General features: G+C 31.9%; 2 protein-coding genes across 2 annotated transcripts; both read left to right on the forward strand.

Moving 5' to 3' along the window:
* The first annotated feature begins 416 nt into the window (after positions 1-416).
* On the forward strand, positions 417-2225 carry LOC143202173 (flexible cuticle protein 12). Its single transcript, XM_076413467.1, has 3 exons — positions 417-563; positions 673-794; positions 1836-2225. The coding sequence occupies exons 1-3, from the start codon at positions 432-434 to the stop codon at positions 2023-2025; spliced, it is 444 nt and encodes a 147-aa protein (XP_076269582.1). The 5' UTR covers positions 417-431; the 3' UTR covers positions 2026-2225.
* Positions 2226-10249: 8024 nt separating this feature from the next.
* LOC143203081 (flexible cuticle protein 12) lies at positions 10250-11186 on the forward strand. Its single transcript, XM_076415198.1, has 3 exons — positions 10250-10388; positions 10770-10885; positions 10944-11186. Exons 1-3 carry the CDS (start codon positions 10380-10382, stop codon positions 11140-11142), a joined length of 324 nt encoding a protein of 107 aa, XP_076271313.1. The 5' UTR covers positions 10250-10379; the 3' UTR covers positions 11143-11186.
* The last annotated feature ends 1443 nt before the right edge of the window (positions 11187-12629 follow it).

Raw genomic sequence — 12629 nt, forward strand, 5'->3', positions numbered from 1 at the left:
TTTTTATCACATACATTTTTTTTTAATATTGCACGATATATTATAAAATGTAAATAAATAAAATTATACATAAAGGATTTATAAAGAAGAAATTGATGTCGTTTAAATAAGATTGAGTTATTTCATGAAGAACTTTCGTAAATATAGTTATTTATACGATTTAAAGAACATAAGTTCATAATATTAAGTAAATATTAGTACCAACAAATTAATAAACAGCAAATAAAAAATAAACTAATGATAATGTTATAATGGTGACCGACAAGAATCCAACATTAGTACCAAGCGGTACAACTACGTATATTCAATTGTTCGGTACGATACGTCGGTACTCGTGGAATCTATGCAGGTACTTCCACTATGAACTTTAGCCGCGATGCCAAAATGAAGACGAGCAAATATGAGGTAGGGGTAAATGTCACTACCGAAAGATGTTACTTGAGGCAAGAGCACCGCAAGGGATTGAGAGTGGTATAAAAAGACAAATCGGTGGTTGGATCGGTCAGTCGCAAAAATCCATCGTCCGGAACCAAAGGAATCAAAATCTCATCAAAATGAAACTGGTGAGTGAAAAATTAATCTGCTAGAATAAGGGATTGATCTGGTGATTGTGGTGTTGGCAGTGCGTATGGATCTTTTGTTTCGATAAATAACACTATTATTTCTTTTTAGTTTGTTGTTCTCTTCGCTGGTCTGGCTATGGCTTTGGCTGCTCCACAAAATCCAGCTGATGCACAGGCTCAAGTGTTGAGATACGAAAATGATAATATTGGTGTTGAAGGATACAATTTTAAGTAAGTTTGATAAAAAAATGTATGGAAATGATTACACTTAAATATATAAAATATAATAATAATAATCTATGAAAATTAAATAATGGAAAAATAAGGAAAGATAAGTCAAAGGTTGATAAGTCTCGGTTCGTAATCGTGGATGGGATTTTAAGAGTTCTTCAGAAATCAAAATAGAAGTTAATTATTTTTATTTTCATGCATTTTTTTATAAATTAATTTCATTGCGTTATAAATAATTTTTGTTGTTTAAGACTTTGTTATTAATAATATTTCTCAAGAAAAAAGAACATCTATGTTTGGAGGACCTGACATCGCTCTGCATAAGATTCTATTTTTGTAACGTTAACAGAAGAAGTTTGGCTTTCTCCGATGATCTCGGATGATTATCTCACTCTCAGTTCCAAATGTTTCAGTTTATGTGGCCCATTATATTATTCTTTAAATTTAAGGTTATGCGATGTTCTAAGTCTTCTTGATTTCTTCATCTTTCACACTACCTTTATTTTCTTCTTAATGTTTGGGTTATAATGGGAACTGATAAAGTTCCTGAATGTGATAGTTCTCTGCTCTTTAACAATTACACTTTTATAGGCTGAATCAAGCAGATATATTCAAGCAATATAGTTATAGCAACATATATTTCGAGCTAATGACTTATTTTATTAGGAAGTCTAGGTAGGACAAAGACAAGTAGAAAGTGTCAAATTGTAAGGGTCATGTCATTTCTCTACAAATGTAACAAAAGTTGTTCATTGAATTGGCAAATATCAATTATTTGTTAATAAAAACACATTATTATTTAAATTATTCGAAAATAAGATATTTCAGCCTTATAACCTTCAAACAGAAAATATTTTGATAGTTAAAACGTACGCACAGTAAGTTAAATTAACACTAGTAAGTCTAGAGTTATAACCAATCAACATATTTGGTGATTTTCTAATTAGATGACCCGATAACGATACCCGATAATAAGTTATTTTTTAACTATAGCTATTAACAATAATACATATGATATTTTAACAAAAAATTAAATTGCAGCTACGAAACTAGCAACGGAATTCAACAACAAGAACAAGGTACTCTCCAAAACGCCGGAACGGAGAATGAAGTGATTCAGGTTCGCGGAAGCTTCACCTACACCGGACCAGATGGCGTGACCTACACCGTCACCTACATCGCCGACGAGAACGGTTTCCAGCCACAAGGGGCTCATTTGCCGTCCAAATAAAGTCTTCCAATCGACTACAACTGAAAATTCCACACTTGTGATGCCACATATCCTTATTCCTTTCGAGATGAAATCGACCAGTTTCACCGGACGCGAGAAACTGTCGTTTTTTTCCTGTTTTATTTATACATATCACTGCACGCTGTTCGTTTTGTAAATACACCCTATTTTTTATTTTTTTACATATAATAAATTTTTTTATAAAATGTCTAGGTTTGTCATAATATTTTTTATTCTCTTAAACTCCCAAAGAATTAATATCAATGAGGAGGTACCCCATAAAAACGTCAATAATGTTTTAAAAAATATAGTGGTATTTATTTTTATTTTTAGTTATTTCTATTCATTAAAGTTACAATAGTTATAAAATAGCCATTATTATCTACAACTTACTTCAGATAATCTCGTTAATAATAATTTATATTATATTTATATAATATTTGATTAATTTATGTTGTATTTCTGTTTTTATGAATATAGAAACTTATTGTACAGACATTTATTGCCACATATTTTTAGCATAATGAATAGCTTTGAATCTAACAATAATAAATATTTATCAATTATTTTTATTTTTGCAACAATTTTTATTATTATTTTCAATAATACAATAATATAGTAGTACTATATACTCTGGATCAGGGTGGATGAAATTGGACCCCATATCCATTTAAGTTAATTATATTTCCTTTGTAAAATGCTCTAAATATATATATATATATATATATATATATATATATATATATATATATATATATATATATATACAATTTATTATTTTATATAAACACTTTATGTCTGTCCCCGTCCCCTCTAGATTATGACAAAACTATTGTGTAGTCGCGAAATGGCGACACCCGTCAACGTGACAAAAAAAGCCTTAATTAATGACAGTTGAATGTAATGATAATTGTGAAAATATGAATAACTTCAAAATAGAGGCACGAAAAGTGTCAAAAGTTATTAAGTTTATAACAATTATTGCAGTAATTAATTTTTTTCGTCCACGCAGTAATATTATTAATAGTAATGTTTAATCTATTTACAGTTACCTTAATATTGTTTCTAGTAAGTAGTGTAATATCAGAAAATGTAGCCATTGTTACTTACATTCAGGAATCACTGTTATAAATTGATCAAAACACATGCAAGCATCTATTTAAGAAAGTCATTTGTTATTGGCTTAGCTATATTTGTTACAGCAATATGTTCTTCGCAGATTCTTTTCAGTCAACCTCATTCAATTTTTTTATCTTATAACTGTATGATATTTTCAAAGTCTGATTCATGACATTTAGTATACCATAAAATTAAAAAAAGAATAAATGAGCATGCCAAAGTTACAGACATTAACAGGTCAAATGAAAAGTCCCCGACCAACCATAGTAAAACCCATTTTTTTGGCAAAATTAGTTTTTTTATTCAACATAATTCCTTTCAAGGGTGATACACTGATTATAGCCACCGTCTAATTTTTCGATACCATATTTGTAGTACTATTTGTCCTTTGCTTCAAAATAGGCCTCAGTTTCGGCGATCACCTCTTCATTCGATGAAAATTTCTATTATTTTGAGATCTGAGAACAGAAAATAGTCGCTGGGAGCCAGATCTGGAGAATACGTTGGATACAGAATACATGGATTTTTGTCATCGTTTTCACTGACTTGTGACACGGTGCATTGTCTTGGTGAAGCAATACTTCCTTTTTTGTCAAATGCTGCCGTTTTTAGACGATTTGGTGCTTCAAACGGTCCAATAACGCTACATAATAGTCGCTGTTGATCGTCCTTCCTTCTTCAAGGTAGTTAATGAAAATTATTGTATGCACATCCCAAAATAAAGACGACATAACCTTGCCAGCCGACTGTTACGTTTTCCCACGCTTTGGAGCGGGTTCATCGTGTGCAGTCCACTCGGATAACTGTTGATTGGACTTTGTAGTGAAATAATGGAGCCTTGTTTCATCCATTGTCACATAGTGATGCAAAAACTCGGGTTTATTATGCTTGATCGTCTTCAAACACTGCTCTGAATCATCAACTTGTCGTTGTTTTTGGTCAAAAGTGAGCTCGCGCGGCACCCACTTTGCACAGAGCTTTCTCATGTCCAAATATTCGTGAATTATATGATGTACACGTTCAGTTGATATATTTACATTTTCTGCTATTTCATTCAATTTCAATTTGCGGTAATTTCAAATCATTTTGTAGATTTTTTAAATGTTTTCATCAGTAACAACCTCCTTTGGGCGTCTACTGCGTTCACTGTCTTCGGTGCTCATTTCACCACGTCTAAACTTAGCATACCAATCCTTGATGGTTGATTTTCCTGGGGCAGTGTCCTGAAACTCGGCATTAAGCCAATTTTTTGCTTCAACTGTATTTTTTTCCTTCAAAATGCAATATTTTATCAACACCCGAAATTCCCTTTTATCCATTTTTTTCACAGTAACAAACGTTGCTTCACTCCAAATGCTATAATTCACAAACTAATGATCCGACAGCTGTCAAATTTATACACGCATCTTTTAGGGTTAGGGCTAACGAAAAAACATATGGATTTAATTGTAGTAGCGCCATCTATGTATCAGACCGGCCACTTTTCAATTGACCTGTTAGATGCCATAAAAAGCAGTAATGAGTGATTTTTCTCTAGTAGACATAATAGAATATTGTAATGGTTGGCTATTTTCTTACATTTTTTCAATGATTTTATTCTAACCCTCGTTAATTCTAGAGAAGTGTAATAAAATTTTATCTAGATATATTATATAGATAAGAAAAGAGAATGTGCGATGTCATTCTAATAGTGTAAATAAGCTAAATGTAATCTTTAAACAAAACTATTATAAAACTGAGCGTCGATAATTTATGTGAACAAATTTTAAATATTATTTCTAGCACTTAGCGGATTACCCACCAAAATGTTATAAGATAAAAATTCGAATGCAAATCCCGTAGTATACGAGACAGCGGAGAACCCGCGTATCGTCAGCCATTACGTAACGAATTTTATGACACTGAAAGCGAAAGTCGAATACGTAGTCTATCGTTGCAGATAAAATAATTAATGAAACGGTAGTGTACCAGAAAAAAACACACGCGGGGAAAAATGTGCCGAAACCGGCTTGTTTCTCGTTAAACAAACAGAAAATTCCGTAATACCACGGCTGATGATGATCCGAACACGAGACGTGGTGCCGTTGTCGCGTAAATACACACACATACATTAAAACTAAAAGGGCAAGGTCAAACTGAATCTAGAATTTAATTATATTCTTCTAAATATCAAACTAATCTTGATGATAAGTTTATTTGTGTGATGATGATGATGATATACAGGATGATAATAGCTTGTGTTTAGCGGAAAAGCATGGCAAAATAGCGTATAATAAACAGAGTGCTCGTTTCTCGCACAGACGGTTATTTTATACTTGTAAATATTGTGCAATAACTTGAATTAAAATAATTTGTTTGTTATTCATTAGTCTACAAAGTGATTTGGTAAAGTCATTATACTTTAATGCTACTTTTTTTCGAAGTATTGCTTCCTATTATTTCTTTTAACTTTAAACATTAATTCGTTTTCAAACCAATATAAATTAATTATATATTGTTTTATTGTTATATTTTGTTCTTGTAGTCTTAGTGTTTATGACATTTCCCATCAAGACAGTAGACATTCATTTGGATTCGTTCTCTGGAATATACATAATATAAGCAATGGTTTTGATTGAAATCTGTTTGTTATCCAATTAATTATTGAACTACTTGTTCAGTTAATTATTATAATTATTAGGCCTATAAATTAATTCTAAAGGATTTTGTTTTAATCTGAAGTTTTAGCGTAAAAAATTGATACAATGGATGTTATTCGAAATATTATCCATCGATAGTCGCTACTTTTTCCCATCCTTCAGGCAATCTTCGGATTTTATTTCGAAAGAACGATATATGTTTTAAGGCCAACCACCGACCATTTCTTTGGTATCTTCATAGGAAGTTAAGCGCTCCTTCCTCAAACAGGCGGCGAATCATACATCGGAACAAGTAGAATTCAGAAGGAGCAAGGTTTGGAGAATACGGCGGGTGGAGTAGCACTTCCCGTTATAATGTTTCCAAGTACGTTTTCCCCACTTTTGCAATATGTGGTCGTGCCTTGTCATAGTGAAGATTTCATTATTTTTCGCGCATTTCTAGCCTCAAACGCATCATTTTAGTCGATGGCGATTCCCATTGTTGTTTTCAGTAGGTTTTCTTACTTGATAGTACCACACCAAGCTTATCTCACCAAATACGGAGTAATAGCTTTGAGTCATGGGTATTCGTCTTTGCTGTTGATGTTTATATATGACCACTTTGGATTATCATAATGGATCCCCCTTTCTTCACGATATGTTGAAATTGGGTGAACATAGTTGCCATAAGCTTCACACAATATTCGATGACTTTCAGCCGAAAATCGCCGAAAATCGGCTGCTTTTGAAGAAAAAGAAAGTGATGCTTCATCAAGACAATGCACCGTGTCAGTGAAAGCGATGGCAAAAATCTCCAGATCTGGCCGCCAGCGACTATTTCCTGTTCTCAGATCTTCTAAGAATTCTTTTAGGTTTAGGAGGCCTATTTTGAAGCAGACGGCAAATCGTACTATAAAAATGGTTTCGAAAATTTGGAGGATCGCTATAGTCAGTGTATCGCCCTTAAAGCGAATTATGTTGAATACAAAAAATATTGCCAAAAAATGAGTTTTACTATGGTAGTTCGGGGACTTTTCAATTGACCTGTTACTAATCTGATAATACTAGAAATAATGTTGCAACCGTCTATTTAAAATTTCATGAATAGTAAATCGAAAGGTCAGTGCTCATCATCGCAAACATGGTCATATCCATATGTTTTATCTTTAATACGATTGGGAAATGTCTAGTATAGTACCACATCATCAAACCACAGCATTTAAAACTAAACACATTATTTTAACCGCAAGGAGCTGGTTTATTGTTATAACACCTTATAGAACAAAATTAAAAATTTTAATTTTCATGTTTTACAATCATTTTTGTAATGTTGTAGTAACGTTTACACGGCAAATGACCCTTGTTTAATATTAACAAGTAATATATACGGGTTAGTTTTTGTGAAAAAAGCTATATTTTTAAAAGCTCTTAAACTGAGGCAATTTTTAAAAACCTACCTTGAATAAAACACCAGTTTCTTCTGGTATTGAAAAGGTGTTACCTGGAGTTATGCCCTCATAATGAAAATAAACAAGCTTTGAATATCAACTGTGAACCGTGAGCTTGATTGATTGATGTGATGATTGATGATCAATTGAATTCTTACTGGAGCATAAACGTCATTTTGTAAAATCCTCCCAAAATAGAACCGCGAGATGGTTCATGATCAAGAGATGGGATGATGAATAAAACATCAATGTTGGGTGTGTTATCTAGGGTTTAATTAGTTCTAGGTATGCTTAAGTCTACTAACTGATGAAGTACTAATTGAAAATAATAAGTTACACGAAAGGATATTTACCGGCTAGAAGGTAGGTCCATAGAGTCGATATATTATCACACATTTCAAAGATTATTTGACTCAACTATCTTAACTTACAGAGGCTTTTTTTTGAGAATTAATTTTAGCCACCTAACCAGTCCTTCCTTAAAATTGACACAGCTTGAAGTATATGGATGGCTATCCATAAGGAAGGGTGTATAAAAAGATCCATAAAATATGAAATATCAATCAATACCTTACTTCAAGGAATAGTATACCGAATTAGCAGGATACAAGGGAAAACAAGGAAAATATCACATTGAAGCTATCTTCAATCCGTACATAGTTCCTTGTAAAATTTTCCTAACGCCAAAGCTAAAACTAATCCATTAAATTTAACAGGCGTCTACAAGTTCTCTTGTGTGTGTAGGTATGGTATGTGAAGTTGGGCGGATGATACTGGCTCTTTTAAACGGTTTAACAATACATAATCAAAATTAAGTTGTTGTCTTGAAATATTCATTTAGTGTTCTAAAAGTAACATCAAAGGGAATTATAATTTTAAATAGTATTCCGAATATTAGGGATTTTTCAAACATAATTAATAAACGTTAAAAATATGAAGTTTGGTGACAAGTTACAAGAGTATCATGGAATCAAAAATTCTATGTTATTTGGGTAAATGGATGTATCGAGTATTTTTGGTAAATTAACCATAGACCAATAATTCAACTGTGACAATTAACTCATATTGTTAATTGTAACTTTATAATTGGGGCAAATATTCGCGAACAAAAAAAAAACGGTTTGCAGCAGGAAATATATGTTCCTCCAAGACAAGGCATCTCAAGCAGCTGAAAAACACTGACAGAATCGGTAAATTAAGGTATAAATAGTTTCGCAGTCCTGCTCATTCTCCCTCTTTTCTGACTCTTCCAATGCATCAAGAATTTTTTTCATTCATGAGGATTTTCATTATACAATAAGACGGTTAAACGGTTCTGAATATCTCTGCATAAAAACACATTTTTTGGCAAAATCGGTTTTTTTAATCAATATAATTCCTTTCAAGCGTGATACACTGATTATAGCGACCCCCCAACTTTTCGATACCATTTTTGTAGTACGATTTGTCCATTGCTTCAAAATGAGGTATATTTATAGTTTTGGCGATCACCTCATTCCCAGCCAGCATTCTTTTGAGATCTGAGAACGGGAAATAGTCGCTGGGGGCCAAATCAGGATCAGGAAGCAATTCGAAGCCCAATTCATGGATTTTTGCCATCGTTTTCACTGACTTGCGACACGGTGCTTTGTCTTTAGCGAAGTTTTCGTGAAGCAGCACTTTCTATTTCTTCAAATGCGGCCGTTTTTCGGCGATTTCGTCCTTCAAATTTTCTATAGGGTACTTATGAGAACCTCTTCAAATACTTTTATAAACTTATGCTGATACACTTCCGTTATATCTCAATGACCTGTTGTGGCTTTATAGATTTAAAAGCGGTGGTTTAAAATGTTTTATTTCAATGACAAAGAATGGCCTGAAAGATCAAAAAATAAAAGATAATGAATGAATATAATGAACACTTATTAGGAGAAGACCCAGCTATAATTCTCAAGGAACTTAGCTGTTGATGAAACAACTATTTCCAGAGAGTTAAAGGTCGTATTATTACTTGCCAGACAAAACAATACATTGTATATGATTAAAAGTGGATCTAGTATAAGAAGTGAAAAAAATGAAGAATTAGTCCAGAAAGAAATAATCATGGCCAAAAAATTTTGATGTGCAAATGCTTGGATGAGCAAGGTATAGTTTATTAAGAGCTGCTAAAACCGAACGAAAATGTTACTTCAGACCTCAATCGACGTCAGTTGAACAAAATGAACGTGGTATTGTTGCAAAGAAAACTATCAATAGTAACAATGTTCGGCCACATTTCAAAAGTCGTGAAGTATACAGTAGTGGTTGGGGAGTTTTAGATACTACCCCTACCATACTTACCAAATGTAGCCCCTTAACAAATACATCACTTGATCAGATCGCTGTAGGATGGCTTGGCTAGCACACGGCTTCTAAACGCTGAGAAAGTACGAAAATGGACCGATGATGGATATCTAACAAACCAACATTATTTTTTCCACACGGCATCGCCATGTCGGAAGATAAATGGAAAAATGTTGAAGAACATGATTTAGATGTTTTTTAAATTTTTTCCACGTCCAATTTCAGAAACTCTTCATTTATAAAATGAAATAATAAAATTTATTTTTCGTTGTGTTAAAATATTTAAATAATTGTTGTATATATGTGTTTAATTATTGATAAAATAATATTAATTGATGCACAAAAATGTATTTTCTAACAGTAATGGTAATTGTTGACATATATTGTCGTAACACTTTTAGTATGTTAATAAGTAATGTAAATTTTATAAATTTATATTTAATCTCTGGTATCGTTATCACAGCATTTGTAATGTATAATCATAATTTCACGGGCATTTGAAAATAATATGATCGAGAAAGTGTATGGTATTCATGATTAAATAATGAGGAAATAATTGTATATGCTGGTTAATCCGACCTTGACTTTGAATATTTTACTCGCCACCAACATATCTTCGACTTTAACGTAGATGGAACACAATGAAGAAAAAAATTACATAATTTATCAATGAACACGCTGAGGTTAAGGTATTTAACATATCCCGATGTACCGGTCAAGACCTGCCTTGGGTTTCCAAATTTTGTCCTTGGTGGGGAACTAATCATCTGCCCGTATAAAAACGAACAATTTTTGTTGGGTTGTCATCAGCTTGTGATACATCACCACCGATACATCTCCAATCACCATGAAAGCCGTAAGTACCGCATTATATATTCGGATTTCGACGTAGTCTTCTGCATAACTTTCGTTTATTAACACATTTTAACAATAAGATTATAATAAATAAGTAAGCTGCGTTTTATTACCACTAGAGGGCGACAATAATAAACAATAAGTGAAGTTTTTTCGAGATTTTAAAATTATTTTATTAATAATTTTATTTATTTATATTGTTTATTTATTCCTCTCAAAATTTAATATAAACAACACATGATAAATAATTTAAAATAATATTTATTAATTCCTAATTATATACCTAATTTTGTTGTTTACTAAATAACAACTTTACAAATTTTTGTTGATTTTATTTACTTTAATATGCGTATTAATTTTGTTTTCAATTAACGTTTTACAGGTTGCTGTCTTTGTTGCCATCGTAGCTGTGGCTCTTGCCGCTCCAGGAGTAGACCAAGAAGCCACCGTCTTGAGATACGAAAGTGACAACATTGGTGTTGATGGGTACAACTATGCGTAAGTTTATTATTGTTCTTATATATTCATTTTTACTAATATTGCCCAATTTCTCCAGTGTTGAAACCAGCAACGGAATCAACTTACAAGAACAAGGTCAACTAGTTAACCCCGGATCCGAAAACGAAGCTATCCAAGTTCGTGGCTCCTTCAGTTACGTTGGTGCTGATGGAGTTTCCTACACCGTCCAATATGTTGCTGACGAGAACGGTTTCCAACCCCAAGGTGCCCATTTACCAGTTGCCCCCTCCAAATAATTTAGCACTTAAGTATTCAAAAATAAATATATAAAAACCTCAAACATACTGTTCTTATTTATTAATAAACAATAGGATGATTTCAATGCTAAAAATGTTAATAACACTTTTATATTGTCGATTATAAACTACTGAATATTCAACAGGCCTTGTGGTGTTGTTACGTAACGATCGTTATAAATTTACAAGCTGTTGTTTTTGTATCAATAATCAGGAGGCATCAGTGACAGAGAGAAACTTTAGAATAACTAATATGAAATTTGAAAATACTTCAAATAAAATAAAACATAAATTCTACAGCGCTTTTACCACATGAAAAAGTATAGTAAACATTCTGACATTTACAGAATCGCAATACACACACATATCTATATTTATATATATATATATATATATATATATATATATATATATATATATATATATCGAGATATTCTTTTAATTTATTAAGAACATATATAACCTGACTTCTTTGTCAATTATTTTAGTATTATTCGCATCCTTTAATTCACAGGTTATTGTAAACTACTTGGAATATTCATTTGATGCCACACAATCTCACGAAAAGAAAATTCAATTACTCTCTTCATGGAGTATTGTTCTCAATGAAAATAATTTGTTTTCTCGTATAATAATCCTATATTAATTCTAAATTGTCAGTGTCAATCCAAATTTTTGTCAATACATTTTCATACAAATGGCGTTAAATTCAAACCATGTCTAAATTTTGGTACATCCTTTTTGTATGTAATTTTAAGAAATAAATAATACGCGATTTATACTCTACAAAATTATACTTACACTGTACAGTATAATTAGACATAAACAGTTATATATGTAAAGAAAGTACACCTGTTTCATAACAGCAACAAAAAGAAATTGCTTTTAATTAAACTTGATATTTTAAGATAATTAATTACATAATATCACTGAAGATATTGAAAAATATAATACCTGCAACTTTAATGACGTCTGGGATAATAAGTCAATTAAAATTTGATTAATGATGGATAAGGATCTATCAATATAACAATAATCTACTTGAAATAATATGATTATTCCCAATGAATGAGATTGGCATTAAATTATATAAATTATTTTCCGTCAAGTACGTGTTAGATGTAATACACATACATTATTCTTATATTGCTAGGCATAAATAGACATACCTTAACTGCTAGTCCAACAGTCAAACGAAGATCGTCAGGCAAACAAAGAAGCAATAGAAATCAGGAAAAGAAAATAACATGTGAAGTCAGCAAATTTGCAGGAATCCTAGTTTAGACTGGAACTATATGGTACCAACTTATATCAGCAGTTTTCATATAGAAGTCAGTCGTAGTTCAATATGCCAGAATTTTTAAAATTAGATACAATATTGACTCCTTTACACTGCCATTGATCATTATCTACATGAGAAAGAAGGCCGAGAGAATTAAAGAAACTTCAGAAAGCTTCAGAAATTTTTACCCATAAAAATCTCAACA

This window comes from Rhynchophorus ferrugineus, unplaced genomic scaffold, assembly GCF_030347505.1.
Source record: "Rhynchophorus ferrugineus isolate W39M unplaced genomic scaffold, kcgeb_rfMv2 rfM9, whole genome shotgun sequence".
Lineage (NCBI taxonomy): Eukaryota > Metazoa > Arthropoda > Insecta > Coleoptera > Curculionidae > Rhynchophorus > Rhynchophorus ferrugineus.

Coding starts and splice junctions, on each gene's coding strand:
- LOC143202173 (XM_076413467.1), top strand. CDS start 432: ATGTTACTTGAGGCAAGAGCACCGCAAGGGATTGAGAGTGGTATAAAA. Junction 564..672: donor ATCTCATCAAAATGAAACTG/GTGAGTGAAAAA, acceptor ATTTCTTTTTAG/TTTGTTGTTCTCTTCGCTGG. Junction 795..1,835: donor GTTGAAGGATACAATTTTAA/GTAAGTTTGATA, acceptor ATTAAATTGCAG/CTACGAAACTAGCAACGGAA.
- LOC143203081 (XM_076415198.1), top strand. Junction 10,886..10,943: donor GTTGATGGGTACAACTATGC/GTAAGTTTATTA, acceptor CAATTTCTCCAG/TGTTGAAACCAGCAACGGAA.